General features: G+C 39.5%; 3 protein-coding genes across 4 annotated transcripts; all 3 read right to left on the reverse strand.

Moving 5' to 3' along the window:
- Window positions 1–2623: 2623 nt before the first annotated feature.
- On the reverse strand, window positions 2624–7198 carry myorg (myogenesis regulating glycosidase). The gene is made up of 3 exons (XM_005731282.1): window positions 7073–7198; window positions 4721–5098; window positions 2624–4538 (listed from the first exon to the last, which is right to left on the reverse strand). The coding sequence occupies exons 2-3, from the start codon at window positions 4981–4983 to the stop codon at window positions 2747–2749; spliced, it is 2055 nt and encodes a 684-aa protein (XP_005731339.1). The 5' UTR covers window positions 4984–5098; window positions 7073–7198; the 3' UTR covers window positions 2624–2746.
- A 153-nt stretch (window positions 7199–7351) lies between these two features.
- LOC106456185 (uncharacterized) lies at window positions 7352–10116 on the reverse strand. The gene is made up of 5 exons (XM_013910357.1): window positions 9064–10116; window positions 8341–8648; window positions 8216–8266; window positions 7996–8106; window positions 7352–7889 (listed from the first exon to the last, which is right to left on the reverse strand). The coding sequence occupies exons 1-5, from the start codon at window positions 9181–9183 to the stop codon at window positions 7796–7798; spliced, it is 684 nt and encodes a 227-aa protein (XP_013765811.1). The 5' UTR covers window positions 9184–10116; the 3' UTR covers window positions 7352–7795.
- Window positions 10117–10179: 63 nt separating this feature from the next.
- Window positions 10180–17572, reverse strand: LOC102207298 (nicalin-1). Of its 2 annotated transcripts, XR_001290356.1 has the most exons (17): window positions 17463–17572; window positions 15851–16013; window positions 15033–15223; window positions 14715–14859; window positions 14488–14585; window positions 14276–14353; window positions 14064–14167; window positions 13535–13623; window positions 13282–13421; window positions 13007–13185; window positions 11708–11795; window positions 11550–11588; window positions 11056–11228; window positions 10902–10955; window positions 10727–10805; window positions 10341–10541; window positions 10218–10239 (listed from the first exon to the last, which is right to left on the reverse strand). XR_001290356.1 is itself a non-coding variant. In XM_013910356.1 (16 exons), exons 2-16 carry the CDS (start codon window positions 15984–15986, stop codon window positions 10485–10487), a joined length of 1650 nt encoding a protein of 549 aa, XP_013765810.1. In that variant the 5' UTR covers window positions 15987–16013; window positions 17463–17572; the 3' UTR covers window positions 10180–10484. The 2 variants fall into 2 exon arrangements, 1 of the variants encoding a protein (XP_013765810.1); XM_013910356.1 differs by having other exon boundaries at window positions 10180–10541.
- Between the last annotated feature and the right edge of the window lie 1991 nt (window positions 17573–19563).

The following is a 19563-nucleotide window of genomic DNA, read 5'->3' on the forward strand; positions in this document are numbered from 1 at the left end:
TCAAGACTTTTACACAGTGCTGTACATTCATACAAACTGGCATTGGATATGCTGCCCTTTCACACTGGGGAAGAAGAAACCTTCAGTCAAAGCTTCAGCTTTCAGTCTTGTTATGTGGCAAGATGGTCTTAGACTGAAATAGCCTTAGAGATTGGCTTGGCCCAGATGCTAAGTGAGAACAGCTATAAATAGGTAGAACAGCTGTGATGTCAAAAGGCAAAAACAAAATTCAGTGGATGTCAACATAGAAGCTACATTTCAAATGGCAAAAGTTCAGCATGAACCCACAATAGGTCAAAAACAGAAACCATGAGAATATTTAAATTAATCCACAGGAAGTCAAAAAGGGACATCATTAAAGTTGATTTATCCATTTATTCAATTTTAAAAGGATTTTGAATTTATGTCAAAATGTAAAACAAATAACAATGAAACAGACAAAACCAATAACAAGGTTGGGTTCTTGGATAGCCTTTGATATGCCAGTCAGAGGAATATGTTACTTAACGTATTCTAGTTTGACGAGAAGATCAATATCTGTTGCACCTCTTGATAATAGCATACATGATATTACATACTGTACTTTGATCTATAACGGTGTTGGGGGAAAAAAATAAATAAATGGACATTTGTAGCTACATAGTGAAAAAAATGATAGAAAAGCCTGAGGAGCAAAGACATCGTGTTCTGCAACATTAACATTACACTTCAACCCATTTACACATCACAAATATTACCTCACAATCAATACATTCCCATTTCCAGAAAAGTTCAGATGTTGTGTAATATTTATATAACTGCAAGATACATTTATATAAAATTGCACCTTGTGAGTTGTATACATTGTTTGTTTTTTTTAATTAACAGTTGAGCAATAGTTTTAAGCAACTTCTTTTATCAACCCCGTTTCTTGAACTCAGAAGACCAAATGATGATGCAAATTAAAAGCAAGATGTTTTGTTTGTTTTCCCCTGACACATAATTTCAGCTGCTCAAAACCTTGGTCTCCAGTATAGGCAGGCCAGTTTAGCACCAGGACTCTCCATGATCTTATTGAAATAGCCAAAGCCTTCCCTTAAAATAATATTAATAAAATAAAAATAAAAGCCATACATTGCCCAGAAAACTGTGTGCAGTGTTCAGCATTGAGTAAAATGTCATTTAAACTGTGCCCTGCTAATAGGCAAATGAGTACAATTTTGACTGGCAAGAACACAGGACAGGTTTCACTTGTCTTCATTCATTTTAAATGAAAAAAAAGTAGTGATGTGTGTGGATCTTGCTTAATATTTTTTTTCTTTCTTGAATAGCAGAGATAATGTGCATTAACTGATACAATAACAATGTTTTGGTCCAGTTAGTTTAAAGAAGTGTCATTCTACCACCTCCAATTAAATATGGGCCTGAAGTAATTAGCAAATAGTAACATTCTCTTCTTTTAATTCTCTTTACTCTGTATTGACATTTCTTTTAAAATAGGGCTGTGATAAATGCATTTTTAAAAAAAATCTAATAATCACTTTGCAAATAGTTATTAATTACGGGCACATCACTGCCATTTAATTAATCAAACAAACCAAGATTACAAATAAAATCATTGTAGCATTACAAGTGATTTTTAAATTACACTAAATTTACAACACCTATCATTTTAATTTTTTTAAATTATACCAAAAAAATGCTACAGAACTGCTTATTATTTTGGACGTGGCAAACACTGCATAAGACATGAAAGTATTACTGCGTTTTTAGCTGCATACAAGCTTAGCCAAGATCATTAAAAGAACTGCGAGATACTTCAGACGGCCTGAGAAAACCATTACCTGAGTCAGAAAGGACAACATTCAAAGCTTAATAAAAAGGAGTCTCGTTCTTGTCTAAGAGTAGTTACATGACTCGGTGTTGCATTAGTGAGAGCTGTGCACTTTGTAATGATTAAACCTCAAGCACTGATTCTAATGAATGAAGCATTAAAGATAACTTCCTGAGAAGTATCCAATAACGACACCCCTTCAGTCATCCTCCCACCACAGTCTGTTTGGCTTAAGCTGAAATTCAAAGTGCTGCGAGGCTCAAATAACAACTTTATAGCATTCACTGGCAATTAAGCTTAACTTCTTTCACAGTTAGTAAATCCCCTTTTTAACAAATGTCTCAAGTATGTGGCTTAAAGCAGCACAGATAGTTTTAAAAATCTTACAGACACACAAAAATATGCTTAACTAATGAGTTTTAAAACATACCTTCGTTACTGTAAAATAATAAGTGGTTTGGCACATTAGTCTTGCTAGATCTGGTAAGACAAGTAGCTTATGGTGGCCATTGTTGGCTAATATTGCAAGCATACAAACATAAAAGATCGGTGTCTATCACATTTTACCATTTACAAGATTAATTCTGCCAGACACCAGAAGTTATACGATTTCAGTTTAAATCACACTAAGCTATGATTCATTATACCATAAAATACTAAAGACAATGTTGTAATTATTAGTTTAAATCAAATTGGGGAGAAAAAAAATCAGTGATGATGAGATTTTAAATGTTTTTGAGTGACAATGTTCACATTTGTAAAGTAATGTGCTGTTAAAATTTTAATTTCTATAAAAAAAAAAAAAACATTTTTTTCCCCCACAAATCTGTCCATATAACATCCATCCACCCATCCATCGATAAAAGGACTTGTGAAGCTTGTCCCACAAGCAAATCGGAGCGTAAAATAATCAAGACTGTTATTTACCTCCTGCTACACCCAAAGAAAATAGGCAATTTCATCCAGGTCTACAGGATAGTCTGTGAGGTGCAATGGTTCCTTGATATCAAATCTCTCCCCCTTGTAGCTTCTCCAATGGCCAGCTGGGAGGTAGATGTCTCTCTCTTGCTTTCCAGGCTCTAAAACTGGGGCTACCATGAGGTCATCCCCAATCAGGAACTGGGAGTCAATTTTATAGGCTGTCTCATCACCTGTGGCAATCCACCACACTGGTCGTATGATTGGGTCCCCAGTGCTCAGCACCTCGCTGGCCAGCTCCAGGACCCTTGGTGCCACAAGACTTTCATGGAGGGCGGTGTATTTCCGAGCAATTTCAACTACATCATCGCCGTACTCCCACGGTGGAATAGAAAACTGCATAGAGGGCATGAAGGCTGATAGCTCCAACCAGCGGATATAAAGTTCTCGGTCAGGTAATCCACGATTTCCATATGTGCGGTTCACATGCGCATTCCCTCCAATCATATCTGGTAAAATGAACTGGTAGCCCAGAATGCTGATGGTAAGCACTGCAGGAATAACAGATTTGAGACCCAACTCATACCCCCAAACTGAGTCTCTGTCAATTGGTCTGAAAAAGCAGGATATGTTCTGGGACTGGTAACCACTGCGCGCCTCAGCTCTGTCATTGTACAGGCTTGCCATTTCTGTGTAACGTCTTGTGAAAATACTCGGGTCCCGAATGGATTCCAAAGTCTTAAATTTCCATGGTAAGTAGTTAGCCTCTCCTGCCTCAAATTTAAAAGAGGACACCCCATACCTGGATCGCAGTGAACGTAACTGGGAGGCAAACCAATCACGGGTTTCAGGGTTTGTGAAATCCAAGATGCCACCAATGCCATTCCACCAACGCACTAAGGCTGACAGTTGGCCTGTAGGTTCTCGGACAAACAATCCCCTCTCCACACAGGTATGGAAGTTTTCTGAATCATGATTAACAAAAGGGTGAATCCAGAGAGACACCATAAAATCATCTGACTTCAGCTTATGAAACATAGCAGAGGCATTGGGGAACTTAACTGGGTCAAACTCAAAGTCCCCATAGTGGCGGGAATAGCCATCATCCAGTTCCATTTGGCTACAATTGAAGTTATACTTGCGAATGTTCGCAGCATATGTCAAAAGCTTTTCTTGGTCAATGTCAGTTTTATGTAATGCCCATGTTGACCAACTGGGATGGCGAAACATAACTTCGGCAGGCACTTTGTTTGGCTTGTTGAAGTATCTGCGGACCATGTACTTGTGTATGGATGTTACATCCGATCCCACACAAACTCTGTAGCTAAGTTCCGCACATGGCATCTCCCCTGGGTTTGGCTTAAAGGAACTATCATTATACCGTGCTTGGAAGTACATGGTCTTCTCTGTGTCATTCCAACCCAAATGGAAGGGCACAGAGTTATTGATCTTGATGGCAGTGGCATTAGATGAAATCCAGTAACTCTCTAAAATTCCACCAAACTCATCACGATTTGAGTAGATGTCACTAGTAACAAATGGTTTTGGAGCCTGTTGGCCAGAAATAGAAATAGGCCAGTGTTGAACTGCTGACACTGCGCCTCCATACCAGTGTGCAAACTTGTATGTCATTGCATGCTCTACGGGAATATCAGGAACCACTTCCTCCCAGCGCACACGGTAGCATTGGACAGTATCCTTGGGCCGTACTGTCTCAATGAAAAAAATCAGTTTTCTGTCTGTGGTGCGGACGCAGCTCAGAATCTCACCTTCTTTAGAGCAGGAGTCTAAATCAAGGGTTCCTGACCTGTCAAGATTCAAAAATAACTATAAGCATTATCTCTTTACACAAATCTCACATTTCTGTTAAATGACAAAAAGTTCAGCACATATTTAAAATAATGGATTTGTATATCTAAAGGTCTCATTTTTTCTGTATATGGAAACTTAAATAGCAAAAAAATAAATAAAATAAATTGAAATACCAACCTGAAATCCATTCTGAAAACGATAGACCCTCCCTGGTTTCGGATGATGTAGCCATCTTTATTCAGATCCAGCAGCTCAGTCTTAAGCAGTTCCGCTTTGCGTAAAGAGGCTATGTAGTAACACCACGCAGTCACAGCTGCAATCACCAGCACTAGCCCGATTACTCCAGCTCCAACTAAGGGTCGAGTGTCCTTGCTGAGTTTCTGCTTGGGGATAACATCTGTAATTGTGCCCCCCGCTCCACCTGGCACCACTTGGTACATGTTTGTGCTGTTCAATGTGCAAATCCCAAAGTAGCTTTTCCACAGATCATCAATATGTTTTACAGGAAACCTCTTCTGTTTGACACTTGGAAGCTTGTCACATCTGTTTTTCTTCCTGCCATGACAACGATATACCAGTCTTTTAAAAAAAATTAAAAATTGGTGACGATGCAATATTTGTAGATTTCATATTAACACAGTATTTTGAGGAAATCAAACTTCAATTACTATTTTGATTCTTTATAAGAAAAATGTGCAGGTGTTTTAGTGCATTCATGTTTCTTTCAGTAGCAAACAGTCAGAATATACCAATGAAACTATCAAAGGACCTCCAGGAAAACAACCCCAGCCCCATCGGTGCTCTCAGTCCTCCTTGTTTCCCTGTCAGTTCAAAGCCTCCACTACATTTCCTGGGTTGTCTTACATGCTCTGCATTGCTGAACAAAGTGATTTCACAGCACTTAAAGGTATTAGGCTGTCAGAATGTAAACTTTAAAGATGTGTTTGAGATTTAACCAAACAAATCTACTGCCAATTACCCATAAAAAAAAAATAAGTAGATGTTCCCAGCAGTAATTCTAACCTATGAGTTCAAAATTGAAAGAATACTCATTTGTATGTAAGGAGGCGCAGAAGCAGAAAAGGGGATTTGGGCCTTAAACCTCTGCCAATGTCAGGAAGGAAAGTAAAGAATACTAAACATTGTGTTCTATCAAGCCCAACAAACCAAAACTCCAAGTAACCCACACATCATTCGGTGCAAGTTTGACAGCAGAGTAAACAAGTCTAACAAAAAGAAAACAGACAGAGATCCATTTGTAGTGCACCTCCCAGCGAAGGGAAGGCAGAAACTCTTATGGGTAAACTAATTAATGGCTGATGTTAGTTATTGTGGCTTTAACTAATCAGAGGAGATCTGATAAGAATGCACAGCCGATCTAGCGGAGTTCAGTCCTCTCCAACTCAGCTACATGCTCACTAGTCCTAACTACACTTGATGCTCATGCTCTGCCCTGGCAGCAGGGGTCGATAATAAACAAATGCTGGCTATTAATTAGCAATCTAATTGACTGATTCTGTGTTCAACCAGCCCTGGTATAGATTTCCCCCAACAGCAGTAGTGATAACATAAGCCTATCATTAATTAACAGAGAACTAACTGCTGGTAGCTCTGAGATTCAATCAAGCTGCTGGACCCAGTTAGGAAATTTACCAAGAAAGTCAGAAGATGATTTACCATTTCTAGGAGTTATTTCTTCTTTATTGTAATGGAAAACTACAAGGGTGGGTTTAAGAAGTTAACCTATGACAGTTTGTGATTTGATATTGATCATATCAGGCTGAAACCAACACTTTGTTCAACATTAATAGGTTTTTTCCACCAAGAAGTACCTAATTGTTTCATCCACACAATCCTGGAAAACTGTGCAAGAGGCCACAGTGACATCTTTCCATTTCTTACAAATATGCACGTGTGTGTAGACCAAATGATTTTTGCTTAGTTTTATGGAGCTAAAATTTAAAAAAAAAATGTGGCCAATCCTTTCTGCTCCAGTTTCAACGGCTTCTCACAAACAAACTCAAAGTTTTCAAGTACAGCATGTTCTTCTTCTAAAAGCTTTACACTGCACTTTTTTTGTTTAAGGTATTATCAAGAGGGCTCATATGCACCATTTCAGCTGATTCACTATCTACCATCACATGGAGGAAAAACAAACAGTGAAGTGCTGATAAAATCAGAGCAGCCGTATGAGAAAGAAACCCTCCATCAGTCTAAATCTAAGCTCGTGCGTGTGTGCAAAATTGACTGTTGTGTGCTGTGGAGTTTTTGCTTATATATCTGTCTCTTATTAACTGCATAAATCGTGCACTACAGACAACAACAGCGCATTTCTAAGCATGTCTGTGTCTGTCGATGTATAGAGAGCAGTCGTTGGTTTTGCGCCTTAGTAGGTGGTACGAGAAAGAAGAAAAATAACACGTAATCCATGTGCACTATAATTTTCGCTCACACTTGTTGCCCTTTTCTCTTCGGTTTGTTAGATTTTAAATTACATTTATAGTTAATTTTTGTGTTTTTTTTGCCTACCGATCAGCAGCAGTCCCCCCGTCGACTCAAAGTACAACTTGTTTGCTTCTGTTCACACAAACAGCCCGTGAAAGGAATCAAAGCGTGCTGCTGGGTCTCCGCCCTGCACACGTCCATAAACGCCTGGGAAATGTAGTTCAGCAGAAAAGCAGCGCTCTGTGTTTTCTCATTCTGCTGCGCATGTGACAGTGTTGCATGCAAATTACGCAATACTTCACAAAGAACCCGATGAACCTAAAAGTCACCAAAAAAGTGCAGTGTATACAGAGGTGAGGAGTTGATCCTTAACAAAGTGAGGGTAATGCTTCCTTTATTTGCATCGATAGTGACACTCTTTCACTGCATTTGCTCTGGTAGTTGAAGACGGCATCATACTGTATCATTGTACTGATTCCCTTTTAATTGACACACGTTTTCCTCAGAAGATTAAAATTACAAAAACTCACGTACAGCACCTTAGGGCCTCAGAGCCTCATTTGATCGTCAAAATCATCCCATGAGAAGATCTTTGGTACCGATTGAGCACTTAACTGCAAAAGTTTCCTTGCATTACACAATGAGATAACAGCTGTGCTTGTACTCTACATGATTCACTCTTACACCTTGTCTCACTGGGTTAATTAACAGAGAATTAAGGAAAAGTTAACAATTGCTGGAGAGTAGCCTCAGGCTCTCCGTGGACCTCTTCGGGTCACCATCTTGGAAACCAGAGCGCTAATAATCCTAATAAAGGCTTTCAGACACAAACTCTGGGTGTATGATGTAGTGTCCAGCTTGGTAGGGCTTCACCACATGGAAACAGCTGTAGCAACCACTGCTGAGGAACCAAAAGAGAGAAAAAGGACTATCAGCAGCTATTATTAAATGCACCAAAACAAAAATGGGGATATATTTCAATATATCACATTCGACTAAATAATCACCTGTTATCCCGGCTGCTGTTAGAACAGCACCTCTGGTATTTTGTCTGTACAAAGCTGCAAGGAGCTGCAGGAGTTTGGGCTCTTGTTTGAAGCGGAGCAGCTGTATTTTGCCTGTTCGAAAGATGAAAAAAAATGTTTTTTAATAGAATTACTAGGTTATAAATCAATAATGTTCATCAGCCCTGAGACCATAAGAACAGGCCAAAGGTTATTTGCCTACCTGAGCTGCTGTGTTGAATGTGGATGGACATGCTTTTGATAACCAAGTCTGCTGCAAAAAGAATCACTCTAAATCACTGAGTATTTATCTCTGGTCTGTTGATGGAATATACAGAATATATTTACCTTTGTGGGCTCTTCAAAGCAGTGCTGAGGTGGATGTCAGTGCTCGGGGAAGGCTCGGTCAGTTGTAGTTTCTGCAGTTTATCAGCAGAGGGCATGGCTTGTACTGTTGATGGGTTGACAGGGGGCATGTGTTGTGTTTTGTCGGTTGTATTTAGATAACTGTCAGAACAAGTTGCAACAGGACCGTGAAATGAAAAATGTCTGACAGGGGGGAAAAGAGGGCGGCCGAAGTCCACAGGGGGCAAGGGATGAAGAAGTGCATGGGTTGACCTATTGTTTGACTGAAGGCTCCTGGGAAACAGAAAGTCCTTGGGAGGCAAAGAACAAATGGGACACATACATGTAAATTTTCTTAACTCTATTCATCCTTGCATGAATAAATAAGCACGGAGAAATTCCTGCATAATAGTAGGATACAGCTGTTATGATTCACAGAAAAATGTGCCCAACCAGTCAATTAGTAGGACACTGTTTTTTTTTAAATATAGCCAAACAAAATACAATGCATAGAGCAGTAGGTATAATTGCCTCAGATAATCCTGTCTGCCTGAAATGAGCTATATTTTTCATATTTTCTGAATCACCCAGGGTGATATAGTATAACTTCTAATTTTGGAGACAAATTTGAAAAAAAGAATAAAGAAATTCCAAAATTTTCAACAGTCACTCCGGCCTTTCATTCACACAGATCACGTAGGCAGTATTGAAAGCTGTGTGTCTTACCGCCCGGGGCTGAGGGTTGTTCCTACGGTGGGCAGAGGTCGGTCGAAGTTGAGCTCTTTTCACTGTGCCTGGAGATCTGAACTGTTCATTGTACACTGTGATGTATAGTTGGGGAACCATCTTCACTGACTGCCTTACTTACTTTTCCACGGCTTACATCCAGATCAGCCTGCCTGAATGGAGCATGCAGCATCACTCACCTCCCCCTGACACCTGCTAACTCCACCCCTTCCCCGAAAACAGTGTACCTCCTCTTTGTATTACCTTTGTCTGTGTGTTTGTTTGTTTGGAAATATTGTCTAATATTTATGGGGGTTTATTGTTCCTGGAGTGTGATTACCACCTATTTCACTGTCATATTTATATATTATTTATTCTATATTTATATAAAAACATGACATTTCTCTTGCATCAGTAGTTATAAATCCTGCATGAAACCCTGTCAACCTCCAAACTGATAAAACTTTTTGTTTAACCTGGAGCTATTCTGATTAATGTACTCTGTTGGAAGGAAAGCAGATTAAGGGCATCCTTGCTGAAGCAGAAAAACTCTTTGTGCTACCTGAGCACTCGGCCACTAATCCTCCTTAGCTGCAAGCCCCCTGCAGAGACACACATACCTGGGGTCACAGCCCATGACCTATTTCCCTCCCAGGGGCCTTTACAAATAAGCCAACACCGATCTCCAACACTTCTGGCTGTTCAGCTGCCTCGTAGTTAAAATAAACTCAGTGCTATCAGATCAGCAGAAAAGGAGTGAAACAGCAGAGAAATGGGGCTTCTAAAAATCTTCACCACCACCACAACCACCACCACCCAGTGTTACCTCTGTTCACTGTCAGCTTGCCACATAAGCATTAATAATTTACCAAGCGCTGTAGGGTGCCTTTGTGTCTCCAGCGCTCTCACTGACTTATCTGTGACAGGAACTGGCTGTTCATCTAGTGAAGTGGTTGGGGCCTCGCTTGACAGCCATGTTAAGCCCAGTCAAATCCACGCGAACAGATGCAGAGCAGAGGATATGGGGAATCATAGTAATGATCTGGCAGGAGTGTCCTTCACAGGAGCTCAAATCAGATCCAGGGCTGTGCGTTCCCAGCTTTGATACAGTTTTCATACAGCTTGAAACAACTTCTTTATTTCGTTTCATTTTGTTTCAAACGGCACACTCGGAGCCTGTTAATGTAAGTAATTTTCACAGTTAAGTGACTTCAAGTGTAATGAAAGGTACAAACATCTTTTTTTTTAAAAAACAAACAAACAAACAAAAAATTTACATTTCAAAGTAAATTCCCACTTTATATGAGATGCATGTGATCATGCAAAGAGGCTTCCTGCTGCACACCCAGCAAATGTCCAACATGTGCAGAGCTGACTTCAAAGCGCTTGTCATGGAGTCGGTGGTCGTAGTCGTAGTGGATTCAGTGGTGCTTAGTTTTAACTGCTGCTTTTATTTTTGTGTAGAGAAAACCGAAATTCTGTTAAAAGAGAAAGAATAGGTTATTTTAAACTGGTAGTGCTTTTAGACTACGCAGAATGACGAATAAACAGTGCTGTAGCTGCACTGTCTACAGTTCCTTGTAAACAGTGCAGTTACATGGAAATATGGAATACAGTATGATTAGATAATATAATATGGACGTCAAAGAGTGCATTAACACACCTGGATTGCGTAGTAAACAATACCCAGGTAAGCAGCAATGCAGCCTCCCAGGAACAGATCAAAGGCTGCAGGCTTCACTCTGAATTTAAAAAATGCACATTAGAGTTTTAATGGCTTATTAAATTTAACATATACACTAAAATTTAAAAACAGATATAATAATACCAATATCTACCTGTACATGACTATTGGTTGGCTCATTTGATCAAAGAAGGTAATATCAGGATCCCTGCAGGAAGAAATGTTGCTGATCATTATTATTGTTGTCGTGGTATGACCGATTGGATTGAAAAGATGTTCTTTCTACTCAGATAGCTGTATTTTTTTACCTCTTGTCCTGTCGGAAGGTGTGTCTGTGGACATGCAGCAGATAGCGCTTGAATTCGTGCTCCAGTGAGTTGACCAGCAAGATATGACTGGGTTCCTTATCCAGCAGCTGAGTAGCCCGAGGGACTGATGTCAGGAAGGACATCAAACTGGAGATACGACTGTCCTGAATGTCCTGAATTACAGATTTGGATGTGGGTTTTGCAGAGGGGGAAAAAGAAATCACACAAAACTCAGCTTCTACTCTGCATGCATCAGTTCTTATGATTTCAAAAATAGACTCTGTTTAGACTTTTTCAGTTACATGTAGATATAAATCTTTAAGAAATGACATTAAAACATGTTTGAATAAATAACCTCAGTGATCCATCCCTAACCTTCAGATGATCATGAGGAATAAGCTGCCGAAAGACTCAAACACTGTGTCATGTCTCTAAACTAACACCAGAGGTCAGCACTTCTCTGTACATACCAATCAAAATAACTGGGATCTTACCAGCTGGCCCTTGAAAACTTGCACATCCTTTGGTGAACCCTTGTGAAAAATAAACACACAGTTATGACACATTAACATGGCTATTTTAAAGCAATGCTGACGTAATGAAAAAAATTTATTATATTTTCAGTATGCTGTGTTTTCATGCATTCAGTCACCTTGTCAGAGAGATTGTACATGTAGCGGGCCAGTGCTTCTGCTATGATGATGCCATTTCGCTTAAGTTTCCGGAAATCCACTTTTGACCTAGAGGTGATAGTCACATGAGTAAATATCTTTTAATGCCCTGTGAAAATACACTTGACTCAACAATCTGTTGGACAAAAACACAGTTTTGTATTTTTGCTTACGTACACCACCGCGGTGGATTTTAAATCAAACAATCAAGACGTGTTTGAAGTGCAGGCTTTCAACGTTGATTCAGAGGGTTTTACATGATAAAAATCTGCCTAGCTGAACTGTGAACAATGAGTTTTGCAGCATTTGGCTGAATCTAAGTCGAGAGTATAGCCCCGTACACTTCCAAATTCATCCTGCTGCTTACATGAGCAGTGACATCATCAATAAACAATAGTGACCCAGTCCCAACGTCTCCCACACGTGCCTATGCTATAACATTGACTCCACAATGTTTAACAGATGCTTCAGATTACGAGCTGTTTCTATCCATCTCTGCACTTCTCTCTTCCCATAATTCTGGGACAAGTTCGACTTTCATTCATCTGTCAAAAGACTTTTTTCCCACACAACTGGGTTGGCTCAGATGTTTCAGATGTTTTCTGACAAAGAGTAATCTGGCCTCCCTTTTCTTTATTATAACCAATGATTTTCACCCTCTGTACTTCCATCCCAAAGGCTTCTTTAGATTGTAGATTGATCCATGATCTATCTCCTCAAAAGGGTTCTTGACTTGGTTAGATATTGTGAAGTTGTCTTAACCATGGAAATAATTCTGTGATCATGTACTTTAGCTGCCTTTTTTGGTCTAACCAAACCACAGACCCACGCCTTTTAAAGAATATACTGTGCGTTCTCTCTATGATAGTTAGTTCTGAATTTTTCAGCCTAATGATGGCTCCCCTCACCTCCACTGATATCGCTCTGAGTCTTATATTAAAAATTACAGTGAAACACTATAAAACAAATTGAACGCTTTGAGTCAAACTGAGATATTTTATCTGCTTCATTAGTCATGAAAAGCAAGGGAACAGTCCTCAGCTGGCTATGAGACTGCTTGTCAGTGTATTGTCTAATTAATTTTGAGCCTCTGAAACTGAAGGACTGGATATATAAATAAATGTCTGTCGGTGTAAAAAAGTGTAAAAGCTGAAAAGCTGACTTTATTCACACATTAATTCTTTTACTTAAAATACACTATTGTGGTGTACAGGGACAAACAACCTGGGCCTCAATGCTCTCAAATACTACTAATAATAATATCCATAAACAAAACTTGCATGGTGTCTAGCATAGAGCCACGAAGTTCAGATTTAGGATCTTCCAGATGAGACAGAGTGAAGCCCAGGATCCTGCGTAGGCTGTAGCGCTCATGCTCCCAGGCTACAGTAGACTCCACAAGATTGATCTTTTTATGAACCAACCCCACCTTCACCCAGGGAAATCTAGAGGAAACCACCTGGAGGGCAATTAAATAAGATATTTGCACAAATGACTAAGACTGATGAGATCTGGTTGCTTTTCTTGCACGTGTAGAAACAGCTCCGCTGGTTACCTCCTCCAGTTGTTGGATGAAAGACTGCATTGGCGTGTCGGGTTTAGGAGGGCGGGAGACGTGCATGTACAGCTCATCGCCGTTGGCCAGTGTATCCAAGCACAGGACAAATGCCACATTGTCATGGAGAAGGCTGGACTCTGGATGGAAAATATTTAGCTTTAAAAACCTGACATTTTGTGTTTTAATTCACATTAGCACATACAGCACACAGCCCACTCATGTTCAGTGAGTGGCAAAGCTGAAAACTCACCAGCGTGGTCCAAATTCTCTTCAATCCACCTCTTTGTTCCAAGGAAATTGTATTTTCCTCCTCCGGTCAAGGAGAACATTAAATTAAATCTAAAACACACACATACACACACAAAAAAAACAAAATTATTCAACAGCTTAACTTATTAACTATAACTGACCTGCACTGGCTGTTAGTTTTCCTCAAGGGTATTTCCGATCACTATCAGTCACTCAAAGCAACATCATTAGAGCCATGCAATTACAAAAGCTTTCACAGTCCAGCTGAGGTTACAATGAAAGCTAAGTTTGAAGATAGGTGTGGTCCCTGAGTAGTGAGTAACGAGGCCCTAATTTTCCTTTCCTGTTGTACTTTTCAGTGTATACTTCCTCCATACAGAATACAGTATCTTTATCCAGCAGCATATTATCTTGTTCAAAGACAGGCACAGCAGGAAAATTCATTGGAATTGCTGCGTGTTCATCTGCTTTGTAGAGACATTTATTAACTTCGCCTTTGCTTTGTAATCTTACAATGAATTGGAACTTACTGTGGTCTGGTTCTGGGACTACTGTAGAGTTTTTGGAAGAGACGGGCCAACTCAATTAGGATTGTGACACCACCGGCATTTGAGTCTGCTCCATAAGACAACCACTGTAAAATGCACACAAGCACATATCCATTTATGGTTCGAGCACAGTCTGATACTCTATCTGCTAAAATTTACACCTAATTTTAGAGGTGTTTTACGATTTGACTCACAGGGGAAAGCCCATAAGAGTCATAGTGGGCTGCGATGACTATAGTGGGTGCATCCTCTACTGCTCCTAGAAGAACTCCCTGAAATAAACATCCCCAGGCATATATCACAGAACCAAAGTGCATTTGCAAGCAGATTGAAAATTATTTAACTGATATTGGATGATCTAATCAATTTTATTCCTCTATGGGGAATTATTGGGTCCCAAACTCACCTCCAGTGTGATTATAGCATTGTCATTGGTGGCCTTAATTGGGGCATTGTTGATCACTAAAATCTGAAAAGCTGTAGCCGTGACCATACTGCGGAGGACTGTCAACAAAAGAAGAAATGCACCAGAACCGTGAGTAATACCGTAACTTTCTTTTTAGTTTTCCCCGGGCATTAGTCCAAACAACCACCATTAAGCATTTGCATGTATCTCGTTGTTGTATCACTTACCTCTGACAAAAATGGATGATGTCCGGGTGGCTGCAGCCTGTTTCACCTCCTCATACATGCAGAGCAGCTGTTCATCCTCTGGTGCCACATACACTGGCATGAGGGTCTCCATAAGCAAGGTCTCGCTTTCACTCACCATAAATGACTGAGAGACAAAATGCTTTACTTCAACCAAAGGGCAGAGAAACAATTGTAATCTTGAGTTTCTTAATATCTTCTTAATATCCTCCTTATAATCCTGTTTTCTTCTGATTTCCTTAGTAATTGAGTGATGTGTCTATAACAGAATGAATGCTTTTAAGTATTATAATTTATTACCTCTACTGCATTGTGAGGGATACTGGAGATATTTTGGGGCAGCAGGATCAGGATGGCAGCTGCATTTTGTCGTTGGGCCTCGGAGTATTTTTCTGTAGTGAAGTCTTCCACCTTCATTATCACACAGCGGCGGGTTAGCGACGGCTCTTCTGCTGAGCGTGCCTCCGCAACAACAATGGCTCCACGACAGCCTCGGCGGACGAGACAAGAGAAGGCAAATGATACATAAATACCAACTTGGGCAACATAGAAACTCTACTTTAAACGCAGCTTCCTCTTCCTGTTTTGTTACACAGAAAAAAAGCCTTTAGCAAACCAATCTGTTTCCAGTGGCAGTGACCACAAGCTCTCAGTGGTCAAGAAATATTAGTTCCCTCAGTCAGCTGTAATTTTTAGGTTAAAAAAAATCCTGTTGGAAGACCTTGCCTCGGCTTTCCAGCTAATCTGCACATTTTAAAAAAAATACACTGAAAATGGTTTCCTTAGAATTTGAAACATAATTTATGCTCAGAATAGGTTCTATATAATTATCCAGTTTTTCCTATATTCCTATAAAATGCTCTAAAAGTGTTTACCAGATTTGTAGTGGTTTCATGAGCACCCAGGTTAAACTATAATTTGAGTTTAGCACAGACAAACTCTCTTCCTGGAACATACTGATTTCAAAATATCCTTTCAGCACCAAAGCTTGAATATGCATCATGTGGCACATTTAAGGTCAAACAAAAAACAAGCAAGACTTTAAATTTAGAAGCAATTTTATGCTACAGATTTGTCATTTTTCTTTTTTTATAATATATAGGTGTGTCTGAACTTACCATACTTATGCTGTCCCAGGTTGTACTGTTGCATCCTATAGGCAGTGAACTCATAGGACGACACGGCAGGGAGAGCGGAGCCATGCAGAGACTGCACGCAAAGCAGCAGTGCAATGGCAGCTGTGCTCTGCAACATGATGTGGCATCCAGTTGTGATCTCAGGCTAGGGAGGATGGTTAATGTTAGACTTCATAAGAGACCAGACTTCCTTCAGTGCTGTACAAAAGTCTGGAGCCACCCTTCATTTATTGCTTCCACGAAGCCAGACGTTCTTGGAATTTTTATTTAAAGTGGTCTTTAGCAATAATTCTTCATGCTTTCTGAAGATCTTTAGACAGTGGCTTTGTTTTTACTTATACTGAAACCAGTCCTTGTACCTGATTATTTTAAGAGCTAAGCCACTTAACACTAACATACAAATTGAACAAGTGGAGGAAAAGTGGAAGGCCTAAAAACTATCTAGAGCAGATGAACGATATTTGGAAGTCATGTTCTTAAGAGATAAGATAATAATAATAATAATAATGGATTGGATTTATATAGCGCTTTTCAAGGCACCCAAAGCGCTTTACAATTCCATTATTCATTCACTCTCACATTCACACACACAAGATCCACTAAATCCACCTGACACAGAACTCAAGAGACGCATCAGTTGGCCTACTGTTCACTGAATCCTCAACAGTGGAAGGATGGGTGTCAAGAAGCAATTTAGAATCCAGGGATGGGGAGAAAAGGCTGAGGTGTGCCAAATTATACAAGAACTGTGAGCAAAATCTGTGGCAATTGTAAATTTTTGGTTCAAATCATCATTAATATGTACAGATTTCTACCTGTAAGAGATACAACAAGCCTACAGCTTAAATGGTGGAGGCTCTGTCATGCTTTCGGGCTCTTGTCAAAACTGATGGAATTATCAGTGCCGAAAAGTGTCATCAGATTTTGATCCACCATGCAATACCATTTGAAAAGCATTATGAGAATGATCCCAAACATACTCCCAATGCAGTAAAAGCATACCTGGAAAAAAAAAACACAAAATGGCTCACTATTAATCATGGATTGGTTTCCCCAGAGCTTTGACCTCAATATTAACAACATCCAAAAAGAGCTTTGATTGCACTTCTAGGCCTGGAGAACTATTCCTGAAGATAACTCAAAGAAGAAGCCTGAAGAAGAGAATTCAGGCTGTATTGAAGAATAAAGGTGGTCATACCAAATATTAACTTTCAAGCTGGTTAGAATTGTATAAACTGTTTTTGCCTTTTAAACCGTATTTCCATTTATGTTTCCACATGTTAGATATAAAGAAATGAGGGGTGACTCAAGACATTTGCACATTATATCTATTATAATATTTTGTGTTTAAAAAAAGTCTTTGATAGGGCCAACAGTGTAAGGCAGAACAGATAAGGGGACAGTAATCACCCTATTCACCACAGGTTTTACAAATACCATACAAGTTTCTAGATGGATGAAAATGAGGTATTCATCATCACCTACTAACCAGTATATGAATCTTAACCAGGAATTCCTTCGATAAGGAGCCCTTCTCTGTTCACAGTGACATTTCCGAACACAAAGTCAGTCACTAACAGAAAATGTTCCTTACCTGTCTTCCTGCAGTTTTTTCTCATGAGGCTTTCTTTCTTCCTTCCTCAACTTCGGTGTTACTCCTTCCACATGGACACATGCTACCGTTAACTCCTGGGATTCAAGGCATCTAGGTAAGCCACCATTCACCATCTGCTCCAGAGGGATCAACTCAAAGCTAATCACAAATGCCCAACCCCCCGCACTCACTACTCCATCAATCTATTGTTCCCTCCCTCCCCACCTTGCCCACCTTGGACGTAATGTCATATACTTCAGTAGGCAATCACCCATTACCAGCAGAGTCTCTGCAGGGAAGGCAAGGAAACTCTTCCAGCCAGTAGCTGTTTGTTTCATCTCCTGCAGGGAAAACTACCAGAGTCTAAAGAAGTTAAAGAATATAACTGGATATTACAGAGTCACACGGCACCATCAAAGTTGAGATATCTAATATTTATTTTTTTTATTTTTTTTATATGTTGTACTATACACAGAACTTTAACACTATTAAAATCTAAATGGAACCTGTTCACAATCATCATAACAACAAATAAAAAGCTTCAGTCTGTGTATGAATTATTTCCCACATGTGAAAGTAAACAAAAAACACACAACTGCAAATAAATAGCATCAATTACAAGAAATTACCCTAAACTCAAGTCAGTGAAGAAGTCAGCTACACCTTAATTTATACATCAGCCACAAGTATTGCAATCGGTAGAAGATAATTGTGATGACTTGTGTGAAAATCCATTAGGATGATGTTAATGGTGGAAAAAAAATACAGCTCCACAGTCACACGCAATCACTTCCTCATCATATATGCTAACTGTGCATCCACCTACTAGCTACACTGGTGACATTTTAAATTACCTACTGTGCTGTTGATGGACTTTTCTACTTTTTGCACATGATTTTATTGTCTAAACACATGGCACCTTTTTGCAAAATGTAAACTATTTTTAGTGTGCACTTTTCTAAATCAAATGCTGCAGGAACACTGAGGTTCTATCAGGGATAAAAGGGAAATAAGCAATATTTTCTGAATTGTTAATTCAGATAAATAGTTTTTTAGTTATCTCTATCCAATCAACTTTTAGTTGTTTTATGCTATAAATACGGTACTACTTCCTTATATATAGTACAGTGCAAAGGTTCATCTCTTGATGACCACCACTACAAACTTAAACGTAAACAACAAAAAGCAAAAGCAAGATCACAAAGCAAGAGTCCTTTAGGAGGTAAACATTACACACTGTATCTCCAATAGCATCAATCTTTTAGATCTTGATTGTTACTGGTGCTTTTTGTAGTCTTTCATTATCATAACAGAAAAACATAAAAGAAATCAACACATTATCAGCTTTGACAGAACCCCCAGAAACACAGCCGCACATCTAACAAGAGACTCAAAATGAGGCTCTGCACCGTAGATGCGCAGTATTTGTAACTCCTTGAATATTCGTCAGTACTTCTTGTTACTACATACTGCAATTGAATGTAAAGTGCACACACACTCCCATGTACGTTATCAGCTACGTTTCATTCAAGCTGTAGAGCTCATCGATTTTGAAATGATTTTAAAGAGATGGTGTCTCTGAATGCTTCATGATCATGAACAGTGGTACACTTCTAAAAGCTCATTACTTGAATTTTTCTGAAGCAGCTGGCGCGACCTTACATGATCATTTCTTTTGGAGTCGATTCACGTTCAAGTGACTTTTACCATCAACCAAAAAATAAATGTTGTCTGCAGAGTTCTGCCAATCTTCAGAGTAATAAAATCATTAAAAAGAAAGAAGGAAAACAAAGAATGCTCTTTCAGTACATTTAAACAACAAATAATAATAATGGATTGCATTTATATAGCACTTTTCAGGGCCCTCAAAGCGCTGTACAATTCTACTATTCATTCACTCTCATATTCATACACTGGTGGAGGCAAGCTACAGTTGTAGCCACAGCTGCCCTGGGGCAGACTGACAGAGGCGAGGCTGCCATATCGCGCCATCGGTCCCTCTGGCCATCACCAGCAGGCGGTAGGTGAAGTGTCTTCCCCAAGGACACAACGACCGAGACTGTCCGAGCCGGGGCTCGAACCGGCAACCTTCCGGTTACAA

This window comes from Pundamilia nyererei, unplaced genomic scaffold (assembly GCF_000239375.1).
Source record: "Pundamilia nyererei isolate P.nyererei 1_Seehausen unplaced genomic scaffold, PunNye1.0 scaffold00042, whole genome shotgun sequence".
Classification (NCBI taxonomy): domain Eukaryota; kingdom Metazoa; phylum Chordata; class Actinopteri; order Cichliformes; family Cichlidae; genus Pundamilia; species Pundamilia nyererei.

Bases quoted from the DNA above. Each gene is read 5' to 3' on its own strand.
- myorg (XM_005731282.1), bottom strand. From the start codon at position 4,983: ATGTACCAAGTGGTGCCAGGTGGAGCGGGGGGCACAATTACAGATGTT. The intron at 4,539-4,720 runs GTTGGTATTTCA...GAATCTTGACAG, and splicing joins GTTTTCAGAATGGATTTCAG to GTCAGGAACCCTTGATTTAG.
- LOC106456185 (XM_013910357.1), bottom strand. From the start codon at position 9,183: ATGGTTCCCCAACTATACATCACAGTGTACAATGAACAGTTCAGATCT. The intron at 8,649-9,063 runs GTAAGACACACA...TTGCCTCCCAAG, and splicing joins ACAACCCTCAGCCCCGGGCG to GACTTTCTGTTTCCCAGGAG. The intron at 8,107-8,215 runs GTAGGCAAATAA...TCTTTCGAACAG, and splicing joins CATTCAACACAGCAGCTCAG to GCAAAATACAGCTGCTCCGC.
- LOC102207298 (XM_013910356.1), bottom strand. From the start codon at position 15,986: ATGTTGCAGAGCACAGCTGCCATTGCACTGCTGCTTTGCGTGCAGTCT. The intron at 11,796-13,006 runs GCAAGTTTTGTT...TATCACCTCTAG, and splicing joins GGCTCTATGCTAGACACCAT to GTCAAAAGTGGATTTCCGGA. The intron at 10,806-10,901 runs GTAGATATTGGT...TTTTAAATTCAG, and splicing joins CAACCAATAGTCATGTACAG to AGTGAAGCCTGCAGCCTTTG.